We start from the raw sequence: 18,024 nt of genomic DNA on the forward strand, positions 1-18,024 counted from the left end.
CAGGGGATAAAGCTTTCTAAGTATTTTTGTCTTCATGGCTAATGGACTTAGAGGTATGCAGACGTGAGTATCCTCCTCCTCTTCCTGGCTGCTTCCTTTGAAGTTATGTAAAATGAAAGAAACACTGGAAGGGCTGTGTTTAAAAGGAATATTTCTGATTATTCATGTAACATAATATTTTCTCCCCTCAATTTCCTTTCTTTTGTACCTGTATTTTGATAGTAATATAATAAAAGGGGGGAAATGGTGCTGAAAACTAATTTCCCAATTATCTGGTCTATTTCCTATGTCTTTAAATTGAAATAGTCCTTTCTAGCTAAGCATTCATTCTTCAGAATTTTTTTTTTGGTGTGACGTATCTGCCTCTCCTTTCTTGTAATCCTTAGTCCATGTGTGCCTTCCATTTTATAACCTCATTCATTCATTCATTGAATGCTAGGCACTTTACCAGGGACTGGTGACGCAGTGCTGAATTAGGCTCCCAGAAGCAGACGCTGCCCTAGTAGATGTGTTCTAATGGAGAAGATGATACCACACAGAGGCGCTGACTATTCCCAGGAGGTTTGCTGACCTAGCTTATTGCTTTTCTTCCTGCTCCCTCCACTGTCATCATCCTTCCTGACTTGATCATTCACATAGATGATCAATCTAATATTCCATCCTCTTATTTCCTTGACTTTATCACTCCCAACAATCTTTGTTTTTCCACCCAATCTCACCCACCCATTACCTTGGATAATATTGATAAAATACCACCTCTAAATATGGTTTACAAACTTCCTTTCCTTTCCTGAACTACTTACTTACTTAATATTCCCACTTTAAGACTTCTATAACCCTTTTAGAACTGCTAATCTATTGACTCTACCATTTTTTCATGTCCATCTCCTCCCCACCCTCACCATGCTCTTACTTCTTGTCTTATTGACCTTAGACACACAGTCCTTTGTTATCTTACATAAATCTTCAGTTCATTTGCCTCTCTGTTCATATAAACTCTGCCCTTGGTTAGATGGAACTTCCCACCTCCTCTGCATTTGCACATCAGCACAACATACATCTGGGAGGGAGCACACAGCCACATTGACTAGTGTTTTCTGAACGACCACAGTTGACAAAGCGAGCCTTTAACAGATACGTTAACAGATATTCTACCACATGGCCTTTGTCAGCGTGCTTTTTTACTTTCTGAAAATGATTTCATATCTCCTCTCATACCTTTAGCCCTGCATCCTCACTTTTAGCTGATTATATTGCTGCTTCTATCACCGAGACTGTAGATGTAATCAGAGTAGAACTGCCACACCTTACTTCCTAGTCACCAGATCTAACAAACTACCTGAATCTGTTCCCTTAGATTCTGCTTTTGCTCTTCTTAGAATGATCCACTTTCCCTGCAATTGTGTAAAGTCAATCCTTCCTCTTGTATAGTAGGTCACATCCTCTGTCACCTACTCAAGAGTTTTTTGTTGTTGTTCACTTGTTTGTTTTCCTGCATCTATACCTACCCTTTGCATCATCAATTTCTTCCTCTTTGCTTGGTTATTCCCATCAGCATGCAAACATGTTGTGGTTTTCCCCCCAACACCCCAAATCACACCACAGGTTCCTTTCTAGCTACTGCCCTTGTTCTTTGCTCCCATTTACAGAATCTTCTCAAAAGAGTTGTCCCTTCTTCTTCTTGCTTTCTCCCTTGAATTTCTGATCAGGCTTATCTCCAATCCACCATTCAAGCTGCTCTTGTCAGGGTCACAGTAATCAGTAGATGGTGACACCATTCCCTTAGTTGTTGAGACCAAAAGCTTTGTCATCATCTTTGAATTTTAATTCTTTCACACCTCACCCCTCACACCCAAACTATCAGAAAGTCTGATCTGATCTTCCTCATATTGAGCAAATCTATGCCTTCCATCACTGGCGTCATATACTAGGCTGCTGTCAACTCTTCACCAGACAATGTAGAAGGCTTCTAATTTGTTTCCTTGTTTCATGTTTTGCCACTTAGAGTCTGGTGCCACACAGTAGTTAGAATAATCTTCTAAAAATGTTTGTTCTGTCTTATAATTTCTATGCATGTTTTTCCATCCACTTAGAATAAAACCTAAAGTCTCTACCAAAGTCTCTACCATGGTTTTTAAGACCTTATCAGGAGCCAGTAAACTTTTTCTTAAATGGCCAGATCCTAAGCATTTTAGGCTAGGGTGTTATGTATGCTTTTAGTTGTTTCTGCTGTTGTTTCTTTCCCTTCTTTCTCTGTCTTCTCCTCCTCTTCCTCTTCTTTTTTACAAGCTTTCAAAATGTGAAAACCATTCTTAGCTCAAGTCATACAAAAACATTTGGCTGTGGTTTGTCAGTCCCCTGCTTCCAGGATTAGATGTCTGCCTTCTTATCTGTGCTTGTCATCTATAACTCTTTGTCACACTCACTGGGATTTAGTTGAATCTTCTTGCTGTCCTTCAAATATGCCGAGTTCATTCCTACCTTAGGGCTTTGTATTTGCTCTTCTGTTTGCTTGAAATACCCTTCTTCCAGAATGCCCATGTTCCCTGCTTTTCTTTATTCTGGTCTCTGCTCAGATTTTATTTTCTTAGACAGAAAAAAATGTCATTTGATCAAACTTATGACTTTTAAATAGCTGCTTCCTCTATTACTCATTCTTTTTCTTCCACCTTTTCCATTTAAGTAGTTAGCACTACATTTTGGCTTAGGCCCCAAACCTAGGAGTCATCTTTGACTTTTATGTCACCAGTGTAGCCACATCATATAAACAATGTCGGCACACAGTAGGTACTCAATATACCCTTTAAGCAATAAATAGCAATTAAAGTTATTACAATACAGAGTGGTGAGTGTTTTGAAAAAGGAATCCATAGATGGGGTGGGGGGACTCAGTTTGTGTGGCTTATAAAAAAATCCTCCCGGGAAGTTAGTTTTGGCCCAGATCTAACTGATGTCTGGGAGTAGCCAGTGCGAAGAGCCTGCATAGTAGTGATGCTGAGGGTTTGGGTAAGAGGGGAGGGTGTCAAGGCAGGAATCTCAGGTGAAAATGCAGAGGCCTTTACACAGTAAATGTTTCAAACTGGAAAAACCTAATATGGTTAAAATAAAGAATTAGTTTTTCCCAGTAAGTTTATTCTGTTTTTCCCAGTGTTTATTGGGAAAGTCTACTTGCTGCCCCATTTAAGATGTTGTCTGCGTTTACCTTCATTCTCTAATCAAACACACCGATAATTAACAGCTCAGCTTCTATGTCTTGAACCAGAGTGGCCCCAGAGAAAAGATTGACAGATTGGCCTTGGTCTTTCCTATAAAGGGAACCAAACATTATGTTCTCTTTTTTTTGTTTGACTTCTTTAACTCAGCATAGTTTTTTGGATTCATCTATCTTGTTGCATTATCAGTAGTGAAATTTTTTATTGTTGCATAGTATTCCATTGTATGGATATAGAACAACTTGTTGATGAATGCTTGCATTGTTCCCAGTCTTTGGCTTTTATGAATAAAGCTGTTCTGAATGTTGTATGGATTTTTTCCCCTCCTACTTAACACCTAGTTGTGCACTTGCTGAGTCAGTGTCTATTTAACTTTAAAAGAAATCTCTAAACTGTTTTATAAGTGGTGGTACTGTTTTACATCTCCACTAGTTGTGTAGGAGAGTTCCAGGTGCTTCACACCTTCACCATTCCAGGAGGTATGTAGCATTATTTTGTTTTTGGTTTTATTTTGCATTTCCCTGATGACAAATGATCTTGAACATCATTTCATATGCTTATTGACCATTCATACATCTTCTTTTGCAAAGTCTGTTATTCATGTTTTTAAATGGACTGTTTGTCTTATTACTATTGAATTGTAGGAGTTCATTAAATGGTTTGAATAGAAATCCTTTATGACAGGGGTCCCCAACCCCAGCGCTGTTAGGAACCGGGCCACACAGCAGGAGGTGAACGGCAGGCAAGCGAGTGAAGCTTCGTCTGCCGCTTCCCATCACTCGCATTACTGCCTGAACCATCCCCCCAAGCCCCTCTGTCTGTGGAAAAATTGTCTTCCACGAAACTGGTCCCTGGCGCCAAAAAGGTTGGGGACTGCTGTTTATGAGATATATTTATCGTTGGGAGAGACAGTCTACCATGGGCCCCGGATATCCCTGTATATTCTTTCTGGTTATGCCAACATGTAAGGCCTGACCATTCTTTATCCAGGTCATTTCTCAGGACTGCGTTTACAGTGAAGCAACTTTAGAGGTGAAGTTATATCTCTGTGGATAATGAGCGGGTTTGTTACTGTTCACTATGAAAGTGGTGATTCCCCCAAGCTCAGTGTTCTTCCCTTGTTATACAGTCCACCGCGTGTGTAGGTATCCATCATTCATCAGGGATCTCTGCATCATCCCTGTGGGTTGGTGGGTTAGAGAACCAACATGTATAATAGAGTCCTTTTGTCTCTAACTGAGGAGTCTTGTGTTTTCTGTCAGAATTCATGAAATAGTAACAGGTTAACTTAGCTTGTATGTAGGGTAAAATCTCAGCCTCTGCACAGTTCTTGACAGGTATTGCAATGTTTTCTCAGTCTGTAGCTTACCTTTCATTTTCTTAATGAAGCTATCTTAATAAAAAAAGAGCCTTTTGAAAAGTGGAAGGTTTACATTTTGATGAAATCCAACTTTATAGTTAGTGCTTTTGTATCCTAAGAACCTTTGCCTTCCTCAGGGTAGTGAAGATTTTCACTATGTGTTCTTCTAGACATTTTATAATTTTAGCTTTTACATTTAGGTCTAGAATTTAGGTCCACATTCTTTCATGTGGATGTTCAATTATTCTAACACCAGTTGTTGAAAAGATTCTTCTTACCCCATTGAATTACATTGAGATCTTTGTTGAGAATCATTGACTACATAGATTCAAGTATATTTCTGTACTCTCTTCTGTTCTGTTAATGTTCCATTAATTCTACTTTGATTACTGTAGCTTTTCAGTAAATCTTGAAATCAGATAAAGTAAGTCCCCAACTTTATTCTTTTTCAAAATTGTTCTATTGTAGATTCTCTGCATTTCCATATTAATTTTAGAACCTGCTTCTCAATTTCTTCAAAAAAGCTTGCTGGAACATTGATGGTGATTATATTGAATCTATAAATTATTATTTTTTAAATGTATTTATTAATGGATTTCTTGATATTGAGTCATCTGATCCAGGAACATGGTATAACATCTTCATTTATTTAGGTCTTCTTTCTCTCCACAATGTTTTATAGTTTTCAGTGCATAGATATTTCCCTTCTTTTGTTAAAAATTTTCCTAATGATTTTGTATTTTTTTGATGCTGTTAGAAAATGCTATATTTAAAAGTTTTATTTTCTAATTGCTGGTAGTAGTTAGGAAAAAAAATTGTTTTTCTGTATTGAATTTTATTCTGTGAATTTGCTAAATTCATGTAGATAATCATCTCATTTGCTAATAGACATATCTACTTCTTCCTTTCTAATCTGTGTGTCTGTTGTTGTTACTGCCTTACTGCACTATCTAGGACCTTCACTACAATACTGAATAGGAATGGTGAGAGCTGACATGTCTTCTCTTGTTCCCAATTTTAGGGGGACCAACATATTGATTTGACCAACATGGAAGTTATAATACCTGGAAGACTTTATTAATGGGGACATTCTGTTCATTAAGTGCCCTATTCTGGGTCATTAAAGCAAATTAAAGCATTGTTTGGGTTTTTGGATGCCTGAACTCATCTCTTTAGGAACTTTGCTGTAAGGACCCCATAGAATGTGGATTCAGTTAGCTCCCATTTCATGGAATGGCATATTTTTCTTTAGTAAATTATGACTTGCTATTGATGAAAATCACCTGTTTCCCAGGGCTAATTTGTTTTGCATTATTGGGAACGTTTCCTTGTGCAACATTGTAGCAAATTAATAAAAATAAAAAGAAATGAAAAAATACATCTAATTTCCTACCATCCCAACTTAGCTGCTTTTGGGCATGTACAGTTCCTTTTCTTCCCATTAGATTTGTAATCTGTAATTTAAATAGATATAATTCTGGAGTTTATTATTAGTTGGGCATCCTCATCATTTCTCATCTGGAATAAACACATACCTTCTCAACAGGCCTTTCTGCTTCTGATGCTTCTGATCTCAGAGTAAAAGTCAAGTTCTTTGGTGGCCTGTAAGGCCTACAGTCCCCTCCATCACAAATTTTTTCCAAATATCTGCATGTTTAGAGCTCTCACCTCCTTCAAACCTTCATTCTAACATTCAGGTTTGAGGCCTTCAGAGTCTTTTCTGTGAAGCTTTCTTTTTTCTTTGACCACCCTGTTTGAAATTGCATCCCACCTCCTAATGCTGCTTATTCCTCCTCCTGTTTTTATTTTTCTCTATAGCACTTAACACTACAGTGAGATGTATGTTAATTATTTTACATTTATTGTCTGTCATTCTTTATTCTTCCCCGTGGAGAATAAAGCTCCGTGCAGGTAGGTATCTTTGTCTCTTGTTCACTGGTTTTTTTCAGCACTTAGCACAGCGACAGGCACTTAGTAGGGAATTAACGTTTGTTGAATAATGAATGAACTCCAGCTCTTCTCATATGTATTTCATACTGCTGCCAGTGTGATGCTTCCAAACCCCCTGGAAAAGCTGTTTGTGTGGCGGTGCTCTACCACTCCAGGACCTGGCGTCTATCTTCAATTGTATGTGCTATGTGCTTTTGTTTTTCTTTTTGGGTGTGTGCTTTTGTGTGATGTTTTAGTCTGAAAGATATTCTTGTCTAAGTCTTTGCCTCCCTAACTCTTACATACCTTCCCTTTGGCTTCCCTTGTCCGTTCTGCCAAGTTGGGTGTTCCTCCTTTGGTCCCTTGGTGGCATGTTAGAGGAATTAGACTGCACTGAATAGTACTGTTTCCTTGCTTGGGTTTCTCCTTCCATACTTAGGTTTTGATAATCTCTGTGTCTGTATTGCCTTGAACTAGGTGCTTAATGATTTACAGCTTTTTCTGTGTTGCATGGAATATTAATTTTAATAGGGTCATTCTTGTATTAAGTTTTGGTTTTTATTTTGCATGTGCCTAAAACACATTGGTATATTTTCAGATATTTCCTATGTTTTCCATGATAGTCTGGATTTGACAAAGCAATTATTTTAATTTGAAAACCTTTTGATATTATGTTGCTATCTTTTGTGGATACCATGGATTATAGATTTATGGGCAGAAGTAAGGAAATCATCCTCTCAAAATAGTGCTACTCAGAGTAGTTGTGTGCCACTGTTAATATGAAAGGTGGGATTAATGTAGTTACTATTTTAATGGATAATCTTCACACAACATGAATTAAATTTTTTAAACTTATTTTACAGGGAAGTGTTAAGAGTAGTCGACAGATCTCACCTCAGGAATTCATCCATGAACTGAAGATGGGGTCTGCAGATGAGAGGCTTTTCACGTGCCTGGAGTCCCTCCGTGTGTCTTTGACGAGTAATCCCGTGAGGTAATTGTCTATCTGAATATGAGGGCATATTACTGAATTAAACAGATGCCATGATCTGCCACTTTTATGCAGTACTTCATGGTGCCTGTGAGTAAATAGGTGGTCTATCTCAACAACTTCTCAAGGTAAAAATTGAATACATAATTTTTATATGCATGTGGAAATACAGTCTCAATAGTACCTTTTGTGTTTATTACTGAGTGATATATAGCCTGTGGACTTTTAAAAAAGTCATTCTTTTTTTTTTAGAATTTTTAAAAGCTTAAGGTGTTTTTCAAAAGAGAACAGTCATCAGAAACTGTCAATTTAATGGGGCTGAGTTTCACTCTGAATTTTGGTATTGTACATATATATTGGCTCATTCCTGTTTGATATAGCAGGAAATACTATTAATTTATTATTTCCTTTATTGGAATTGGTATCTTTATAGGAGCCCATAGGTTAGCGTTGTCAGACTTAGCAAATAAAAATATAGGACGCCCAGTAAAATCTGGGTTTTAGACGTAGTTACGTTAAAAAATTATTTGTTGTTTTTCCAGAATTCCAAATTTAACTGGGTGCCCTGTATCTAGCTACTGTAACTACAATAGGTGTCTTGATAAATCAGTTTTTAGACCTTTTAGTCCAGCATATTCTTGAAAAATTTTAAGTAGGAATTGTTATAAAATGTCTGAACAGTCATAGAATCAGAATTTCTGAGCTGCAAGAGTCTAAGGTAGATTAGTTTTGATTTCTTATTGTATAATGAATGCTTATTTCTGCATAAATATATATAAATATCTTCTAGCCCTAGCTCTATATACATATATATGTATGCATATATGTGTGTGTGTGTGTATAAAGTATAGACAAAGGGCTAGAGGGCCAGAATGAAAAACTATGATTGGAGGTTAATGATATATAAAAGAATTTTTTTGATACTCTGATATTCCGGATGTTTCTGAAGTTTGGCTATAGTATGATAAAGATCCTTGACAGTATAAGCATTTAAAATAAAAAGACCCTACCTGCTGAGAGACATGAAAGTGAGGTTTAACTAAGGAGTATGAAGAGTGAACAAAGAATCTCTATTATTTCAATTTTATCTTTATTTTTCCATATTTTACCACTTTCAGTGTGTTCTCTAGGTTGTAAATTAATGGTGGGCATGAGACCAGGGATTTCATATGTCTTATATACCTCTCTTTACCAGGCACAGTGCTTTTAGCACATAGAAAGTGCTAAGTGAAGATTTGTTGATTGAAACAATTTTAACCTTCTTCAGTCTTATGTTGGCTATTGCTAGAAACTAAGTTGAATTAGGAGTTTATTTATTTGACAGGTATAGTCATACATGGAGAGCTCTGGTCTCCAGCTTAATCTTTACCTGTTAAATGTTTTCATTTAAAAAATGGTTATTGAGCACCTGCTGGTTTCCAAGTACCAATGTTTCGTTTCCAAGTACCATCTTAGATGTGGGGCTTGAGTAAATAGCAAAGCAGGTCCAGGCCCTATTCCTGTGGAGTTTAAATGTAGGAAGAGGGTATTTTTGGGTCAACTGGGGAGCTACAGTCATTTTTCAGTTTATCTGGCAGCTACTGGGCACTGGAAAGAACCATGGAATTTCAGTATAATAAGAAATAGGCCCTGCCATTACCTCTTCTAATTTTTCATGTTTTGAGTAGATGAACATGATAGTGAAAGAATAACTGTGAGAGGATTTTATGTATGAATTCAGGAATATTACAATGGATACAATTATTTATTGTGATTCCATATAAAGACACTGGGAAATAATGCTGTATGCTTCTTTCATGAAAGAATAAATATTTCAAAAATAAAAATTTGTGGAATTATTTCCCTGAGAGTGGCCAGTTCTATTGAGCCAATATACGTACAATAGAATATATTATCAGCAATTCACAAGTGTTGCTGTTTCCTACGAAGTAGTCTTTTTAATTGGAGAGAATAGAAAACCATATCATTGGAGAAATTTTTCTGAAATCATGGCACTTTACGTAGATAGAAAATTGAGACACTCACGAGTATTTCTGTGCCCAGTGCTCCAATCAGAGGAATGACTTAGCTGAACATGTAAAACTTGAAGCTATTTCTGATCAAATCTTTGGACTTTGCAGCTTGTTATGATGTGTCTGCTGATAAAGTCAGTTTTTCATATTTTCTTTTTTATGTATAGTATGTGACTAAATTTCAAGAGAGAAGGAATTCCAACTTTTTGTAAGCTTTTGAGATTATTATTAGATCTGTAGTATTATTGAGAAAATCAGAGTGAAATTCTTTAATGTCTGTGAATACAATTGAAAAAGAAGCAAGTGAACTAATTAATGACAGTTCTCCGATGCTGGTTTGGGATCAGGATTTATTTAAATCAAAAATCAAGGAAAAAGTAGACCACCCCCACACCACCCCACCCCTGATATGCAGTATTTTAGAGCCATTCACCAACCTCTGAAACTCTGCATAGCAATTATGAGACATGTCATCCTTTGACTATCTGCATAGTGAATTATGTGAAAACCAGCACTTTAAGTACCAAATTATTGGCCTTGTTTTATAAAGAGTTGATTTGAAGATCACATAGTTCTTCTGTTTGAAGTTTTATTGATTATTCAACATCAAGGACAGTTTTGAGCTTAAAGACATAGTAGCTTTATTTTTGGAACACAAGTGAAAAGACCAATTTCTTCAAATTATCAAACATAACTTTTAGTGGATCTCAACATAGTCAATAATTATGTTTGAGCTTTCAAATACGTGGAGGTAGAAACATAAAAAGGTAGACACTAACAACATTATGATTGATATTAAGCGTTTTAGTCCATACTCATCTTTGCATATAGCAAATTAGTTATAGAATGCATCTTCATTTGCTCAAGTTGATGTGGCCGTCAAGGATAAGGTTTCTGTCTCAGAAATACCAGTCTTCTTAGATCTTTGTGTTTTGTGATTTTAGGCATTATCTTCCTTTACTCATGCTTAACGTGTGCATTTTGAAGTTTACAAGAAATATTTTACAATTTATCATTTTGTTAGAAGATTTCTAAGGAGGTTTTGGAACTAGATTTGATTAAGTTAGTAACTGTAACTTCGAGAAGATCAGTTTAGAAAATTTTGCAGTAAAATATATGTTTACTGCAGAGCAAGTAAGCAGCCTGTATGTGTCATTATTCCATTTAATCAGTGCTATGTTTGGAGTGTAGTTTTCCTGCATTTCTGGGCTTGAAAACATAAAGCTGGTAGGAGAGCTTATCTTTGGAGGTGCTGAATGTTTTGTGCCACGTACTGCACGTGAGGATAGAGACAGGAGGCTTGTGGCAAGCAACGAGATCACTGTATTTCTTGGTGTCAACCTGATCTGAAGAGAAAAAGTCAAGACAAAAATTTGAAGTTACTAATAGTTTGACTTACTATAAAAGTTATTTTTATAAAATGTTAAACATATAAAAAAGGTTGTTTGTCATTACAGTGAAATAAGTGCCCACTCACCTACTAATGAGGCTAGCATATAGATTACAGCCTATAACTTTGAAGCTTCTATGCCTCCCTCCTTAATTCAGTGTCCCTTTCTTGCACTATTCCGTGGTGACCACTGTCCTGAATTTTGGATTTCTTTGCATTATAGATTACCATATATGTATTCCTAATATATTGCTTGGTTTTACATCTTTTGAACATTATTTAAATGGCATCATCTTCCATGTACTCTTTGAAGACTTGCATTTTCCTCTCAGTATTTCATATATTTATGTATGCTGTGTGCAGTTACTCACATTTTATCACAATTAATCATTGTTCATACCTTGTTCTTATATTTTAGGAACGTCCTTTGTAAATAGGACATGGATGCTTTTTTAAAAAAATCTTGTCTGATAATCTTTGTTCATATCAATTGTAGAAATATATTGGGATTTATATGACATTTCATTTTGAATTTTCAGTTTATGCTGCTTTTTCCATGTTCCTCTTCCTCCTCCTCCTGCTCACCCCTCCCCCATTCTTTTCTGTATTCTTCTTCTTCCTTCTTCCTCAAATTCTTTTGATAGATTTTAAATTTCTCATTTCATTTTTCCTCATTTACTAATTTGGAAGACATTCTCTTCGATCTTAAAACAGAAGAGAAATTTAACATGCACACACTTAAAAAGGAAACTGTACATGTGTGTACTTAAAAGGGCCACGAAAAAGCAGTCTCTCTTCATCTGAACCTAAAATACGTTAACACCAATCATCCTCTCTTGATTTGTATGCTAGTTCTGTGTGATATTTTAATTTTCTCTTTTTTCTTTTTTCGTATTGTAAGTTAGCTATTGTTACTACTGAGATATACTACAAATATCCATTTATGTATATATGTTTATACACATACGTACTCATCATTCTTTTTTGGTTCTTGTGCATTTTTTTCTGATTTAACTTTTGCTCAAGTATATCATTACATTCCTCTAGTGAGAGTCCTTTGATGGAAAAACTTTCTTTTATTTGTTTGAAAGTGACTTTATTTGCCTTTACTTTTGAAGAATAGTTTTCCTCAGGGCATGAAATTGAGGTTTTTTGATATCTTTTCTTAGTCCATTGAAGATATTATTTTTTCTTCTGCCTTACATTGCTGTTTTTGAGAGGTAGGCTCTTTTATCTAAAACTCGTGCTCTTCTAGGTAATCTGCCTTTTCTCTCTGGTTTTATTATGTTTTGTTTTTGGTGTTCTATAGTTTGTTCTATGTGTCTAGGTGGAATTTCTTTCTTATTTGTTTTTACTAGGGATTTTTTGGGCTTCCTGAATATGATTGGTGTCTTTCATAAATTCTGTGAAAATTTCAGCCATTAACTCTTTGAATATTGATTCCCCCCTCCCCCAGTTTTGTATGTGTTAGAGCTTCTTACTCCATACACCATTATTTCCTAATCTCTTTGAAGTTTCCATCTGTTTGTCTCTCTGTACTGTATTCTGGAAATACTTTGTAATATCTTCTGCTTTCCTAATTATTTCTTCACCATTGTCTAATCTGCTATTTAATTTATAAGTTGTATTTTAAATTTCCATTATTATAATTTCATCCTCATAATATTTTTGGCTGTTTCAGAACTCCTTATCTTTTTTCATAATTTTTCATAATGCTCCTTGCTTATTTTTATCCTATTTATTATTTCTCTAAACATATTAAATATTTTATATTCTCTGTAATTTTAGTAAATAAAGGTTTCCTAGGCTTACTCCTGGTGTTGGTTATTTGTTTATTTATTTTTTCACCTTTACTCATTTCTTATTTCTTTGTGTGTTTTGTAATTTTAGAGTGTAACCTCCTATTCCTTGGAACTTTTTCTTTGAGATTTATTTTGAAGATATTTTGCTAGAATGAATTAATGTTTTTCTACTACTGGGAACGTAATGATCCAGGGCCGCCTTAAACTAAAATGACCAGCTTGAGGTTTTTGTTTTTTGGTTTTTTTTTCCTCCACATATATGTGTGACTGGGTTATGAATTATCGGAAGAAATTTGCCTTGATGTCCCCCTTTACTGGGCAGGTTTATTGCTAGGTCACCTTCTTACTTAAGGTGTGGCCCTTTGAGAGCCTTGCTTTTTGCCGGTGTTTCTCAGGCTTGATGGTGGGCTTGAGGCTGTAACACTTGTTCCATTCGCTCTGCTCAGCTACCACAAAGGAGATGTTGGGTTTCCAGGGCTTCCTGTTTTTCCCCCTTAGCAGATGAGGCTTGAGGCAGGCTTACCTGTCTAAATTCCTCTCTCTTTCTCTCTCTTTAAATTTTGCTTTTGAGGAGACTGTACTTTCTTGTCACCTCAGACACAATTTTAAAATCATGTCTCAGTGACTGTTGTTGGGAGGGTGGTTGTGGATATTTAGTTTAATACCAGGAAAAAAAAAGCTGGATAAGAAATTTTAAATTATAAAGGCATTATATTCTTATGTCAAAAATCTGAATTTCTTAGACGGGTATAACCAGAAAAGAAAAAGTCTTCATCTCTTTTGTCATTTGATTATCAAAGCCTGCTGCTCAGTGGTGAACTGTTAATAGGGTCTTGTGTGCCTTTGCCCTAAATTTTTAATGCATATGTTAGTATTATATTATTTTACCTTACTGTTGCTTGCTTTTTTAATTTTTATTTTTTTAAAGATAAACCCCAGAAGTTGCAGGTTTATTGCCCTGCAGGATATTAATTAGTTTTATATTTAAATTGTTGTTCTTCTTCTACTATCCTTTCTTTAACTCACTATATATCTTGTGATGTTTTTCCAATTCTTTTTGAACCAGCCTCACCATCTTGCTGGTTCTCTCATTTAATGTGGTAAGTATTTGACACTGCTGACTTTATTTGGGTGAGCAATGTTTTTATCTTTTTGAAAATCATACTTTGACATTAGACATTTGTGGGTGTGTTAATATTCCTCAGAAACATCCAAGAAATTCATGGAGAGAGTGAACCCAGTAAAAGTCTGGGTTTCCTACATCCTCTCTCCCTCCCATAGTTGGGGGAAGGGACAATGAATATGATGTAGAGATTGGGTGTTACTTGAGTGAGGAAGGCTTCTTGTCCCTCCTTTATTATCACTGCCAATCCCCCCAGGCCTTCATCCTTCAACCGTGCCTGCAGAGTCCCTCCTCTTGGTCAGTGAATTCTATCAATGACATTGTGGTGGGGTAAGGGTGGTGCAGGCTCTTTAGCGCACTCAAACTAAAACATATACAAGTCAAACGTTTCTCTTCTTAAAGCTTTATTATACCATATTATGATTCTTAAAGAGTTTCTGTTTATTTCCTTGGTCTTACCAAAGATGCTTTCCTAGGAAGAAGTTGGAGATGAAATCAGAATCAAACTGTAATGCACATATATGTATATGTGTGTATTATACATGTTGTCAGGGTCCTAAGAGGAAAACAGGAACCAGAGTGCATGCTATACGCTTTTTAAAAAAGAAGTTAATGCCAGAAATTGGTTAAATAGGTGATGGAAAGACTGAGAAACCAAATAGGGAGCAGTGAGGTAGTGGAGGTTAGCAACAGCCGGAAGTTGCTCCACCCCTGTGCTGGAGGGAAAGGCAATGCTCTGGAAGCTCACAGCCTGGTGTAGTGTGGAAGAAACTGGATCCATGGGGAAGATGCAACTGTTGCAGAGAAACTGCCAAGGGAGAGAGAGGGAGAGAAACATCCTTGTTATTCTTTCTTCACCTTCCCTCTGGTCAAACCTAGCAGAGAGCAGTTGATTACAAAGCCTGGGAACTGCAGCCTGCAGGTTCAGCCCCTTTGAGACAACAACAGAACAGAATAGAAGTGGGGAAGGAGAGTGAGAAGAAATGGGCTGAGTACCAGTGCATTATTTATTGGGATACATAATAGGTCAGTAAGTGTTAAATTTTTGTTTTTTCCAGTTTTTAGTTTCATTGGACATTTAAGTTCTTTATTTCAGTATTAGAAGATATAAACAAAAGTGCTTTTATAATGTGCCTCAGGACTTGAATCAGGTCAAAAACTTTCTAAGATACAAAGGGTTACCCTGCTCTGAATTTCTTGAAACGACCTCTATTTAAGCACAGTCAACTTGGTCAAGTGAAATAAACAGTCATCTCTCAGGTCCTGCATTTGCTTCAGCACTTTTTCAGTATCTGTCTTTTGCTTGGCCTCCCAAAGTCTTCTTTCTCTGTGACTCACCCCTAAATCCCACAAAAAGAGACCTGTTACCATTTATTCAGTTTCCTGTAATTCAACTGCTATCCTGTTTGACACGTACACATGCAAAATACTGGGTTTTATGATGATGCTAATTACACCGTCTTTTTGCTTTTGCATTCTGAAATACATTTAAAAAGTAGATGCAGAAGCAGGGTAAGAAACAAAATCAGCTGTACTGCTGGAAAAGCTAGAGTGAAAAGCAAAACTGGGGCTTGAAGGTGAAATATACCTCTTACTTCTTCCCACTGAATCACTTACCATGTAGTCATAGGTAGAGAGAATAGGTAACTGCAGGCCAGCTTCCTATGCAGGCAGGAGCAATCTGTTTTTTTCTCCACTTTCACCAATTTGATAAAGTAATTTTTCTTGGGGGATATTCCAATAAGGAGGTAGAGGGAGTGACCAGAAGTAACGCCCAATGTTGCTTTATGGGGAATATAGTAGAAGACTATATGAGGGAAGGAGGATAATGTTATAATATGCTCCAGTTTATTTTTATTCTCATGGTGTTTTGGAATTTAAATAAAGACATGAGATAAAAGGTTTTTTTTTTTAAATCAGGCTTAGAAAAACTAGCAGTTTATACAGATTTACAGTGACAATTTCTGAATGGGCAAGAGGAGTAAAGGTGTTCCTTGGTAATGTACATTCTTGTAGTTTTCCTGTCTTTCCTTTTCCTTTCCTTTCTTTCTCTTTCTTTCTCTTCAGTAATGATGTCAGGAAGGTAAGTAATGTAGATGACTCTGTGTTTTCTTTCCTGTGCTGTTCAATACAGTAGCTACTAGTCACTTGTGGCTATTTAAATTTAATTAATTAAAGTTTAATGAAAAAAAGGGCAACATTTCACGTGCTCAGTAGACACATGTGGCTGTGGCTACCATATTGGACAACACATACATACCATTTCTGTTATATTTTATTATACAGTGCTGCTTAAATGCCTTGGTTCTTCTGAGTAGCTGCATATTTCTTTGATATATTTATTGCATGATTATTATATTCTCAAAGTTATGTTCAAGACTATGGGAATACATATGAAGTTAAAGTCTTAAAGATTAAAGCTTATTTTTTAAAACCTCCAAGGATGAGTAGACATTCACATCAAGAGAATCAAAGAGTGATTAAGGGAGGCTGCCTACAGCAGGAACTATAGTCTTGGTGGGATAAGGCTAAGGGAGTGGGCTTCATACCAACTATAAAAAGTAGGAAAGGAAAGGAGAGGCTGGTCTGACACGCAGTGCTATAGCTATGGTCCATGGTGGCCTTCACTTTGGCTACCTGTGGTCAGGATGAGGAAATTGGCAATATGGCACATCATAGAAACATCCCCTTTGGTAGATTAAAAATATTAGTGAGGTTCGTGTTTTTTTTAAACAGAAATTTCCTCAGAGATGTGCTTACTTTTACCTCTTACAAGCATTTTTTCCAGGTTGTTTTCCAGTAAGAAGTCAAAGCGTAAGGTAGGATGTTAATATTCTTCTTTACCTCTTTAGACATTGCCATATATCTTGGGATATGCCTTGCATTATTTATGTGTAAATTATCATTCAGGATTTGTAACTTTTATGACAGTATTGCTTATTAAAGAAATATTTGTTGAGAATTACCTCTAATTTTAGACCATTTTGCTTGCTGTTCTTTCCAAAGTGCTTTAAATGAATGAAATATTAATGAAAAATGCCCTGGAAGAAAATAGTTATTAACGTTTTCAAGTGAATGCTAACTTGATATTTTTGAAGGGCAAGCCATTACTTTCCAATGCATTTTTCACAGCAGCTCCAAAGCTGGTGTCATTTTTCTGAGAGACTCTCTAGAAGGTTGAATGTTCCCCACTAGTTGGGAGGCTTTCTCCTTTGTGTATTGTCATTCATACTGTAGCTTGGTTTTGGCTTATAGATATATTAAAATGTATTATAATTATTTGGTTTCAAAGTTAACTTTACCTGTATCTTAAAGCTTTGACTTTGAATGCAAGGTTAACAATAAAAGTAGAGTACATCGAAAATAGAGTAATTGCTTTTAAAAGAGAAATACATATTTTCTGCAAATGGTGAATAAGAGCTATATAGCTCAATTTATACTTGACATGAAAAGTCCTAGAATTCTAAAGTGCTGCCAATCTATTTTAAAATATATGTCTCCCAGTCTATTCAAAGTGAAATATAAATTGCTGTTTGAATAGCCAAGATTAATTAAAAAAATCCTATTCAAATATAAAGTCAGTTACAATGTAACATAGGGTCTCAAATTTTTGCTTTTAAAATAGAGTAGTTTGATATTCAGGCATAAAAGGGAGAATATATGAATGAAAACTAATTATTTGAAAAGATTTGATTACTGCAATTTGGGAAAAAAAAACTGCTGTTAATCTTAAACAATTTCTTATGGATGTAAAGGCAAAATATAAGAAACTTTCTTCTTTTCAGTCTGCGTTTCAGAAATGTAAACCTTCTGTGTTCAAATCTATAATAGCTATCAGTACGATGTTATTTACTGAATACTTTGGTTTCTTTGGTAAAGATAAATATTTTCAGTGGAAAAATTATTTGTACTGCAGGCACTAAAGCTTCTAGTTATTTGGTATCCTATAAATGAAAATTTATATAGTTTAGTTCTGAGACTAATTTTTTGGTCTTGACATTATGTGTTGAGTATATTGCTGAGTGGGTTAAGTAAAGAATTTAAATAAGATGATCCTTGTCTTGATATTCTCTGACATAACTATACATAGAGAAATATATAACTACAAATAAAGAAAGGCCTTAATATTAAAGGAGGCACAATATATTGGTAATAGAAGGAAGTTTTAATTTCTTTGATTCAGAAAATCGTATAGAGTAAAACTC

The 18,024-nt window shown here is 35.7% G+C and overlaps 1 protein-coding gene across 5 annotated transcripts in view; it reads left to right on the plus strand.

Annotated features, from left to right (window-relative positions):
• The window catches only part of DIAPH3 (diaphanous related formin 3), a 518,008-nt gene that overhangs the window by 122,462 nt on the left and 377,522 nt on the right, over window positions 1-18,024 (plus strand). For all 5 annotated transcript variants that reach the window (XM_082408926.1, XM_082408925.1, XM_082408927.1 and 2 more), the window contains one exon: window positions 7,365-7,495. In XM_082408926.1, coding sequence (XP_082265052.1) covers window positions 7,365-7,495 — 131 coding nt within the window. The remainder of the gene's footprint in view (window positions 1-7,364; window positions 7,496-18,024) is intronic.

This window comes from Balaenoptera borealis, assembly GCF_965194805.1.
Source record: "Balaenoptera borealis genome assembly, contig: HAP1_SCAFFOLD_436, whole genome shotgun sequence".
NCBI lineage: Eukaryota > Metazoa > Chordata > Mammalia > Artiodactyla > Balaenopteridae > Balaenoptera > Balaenoptera borealis.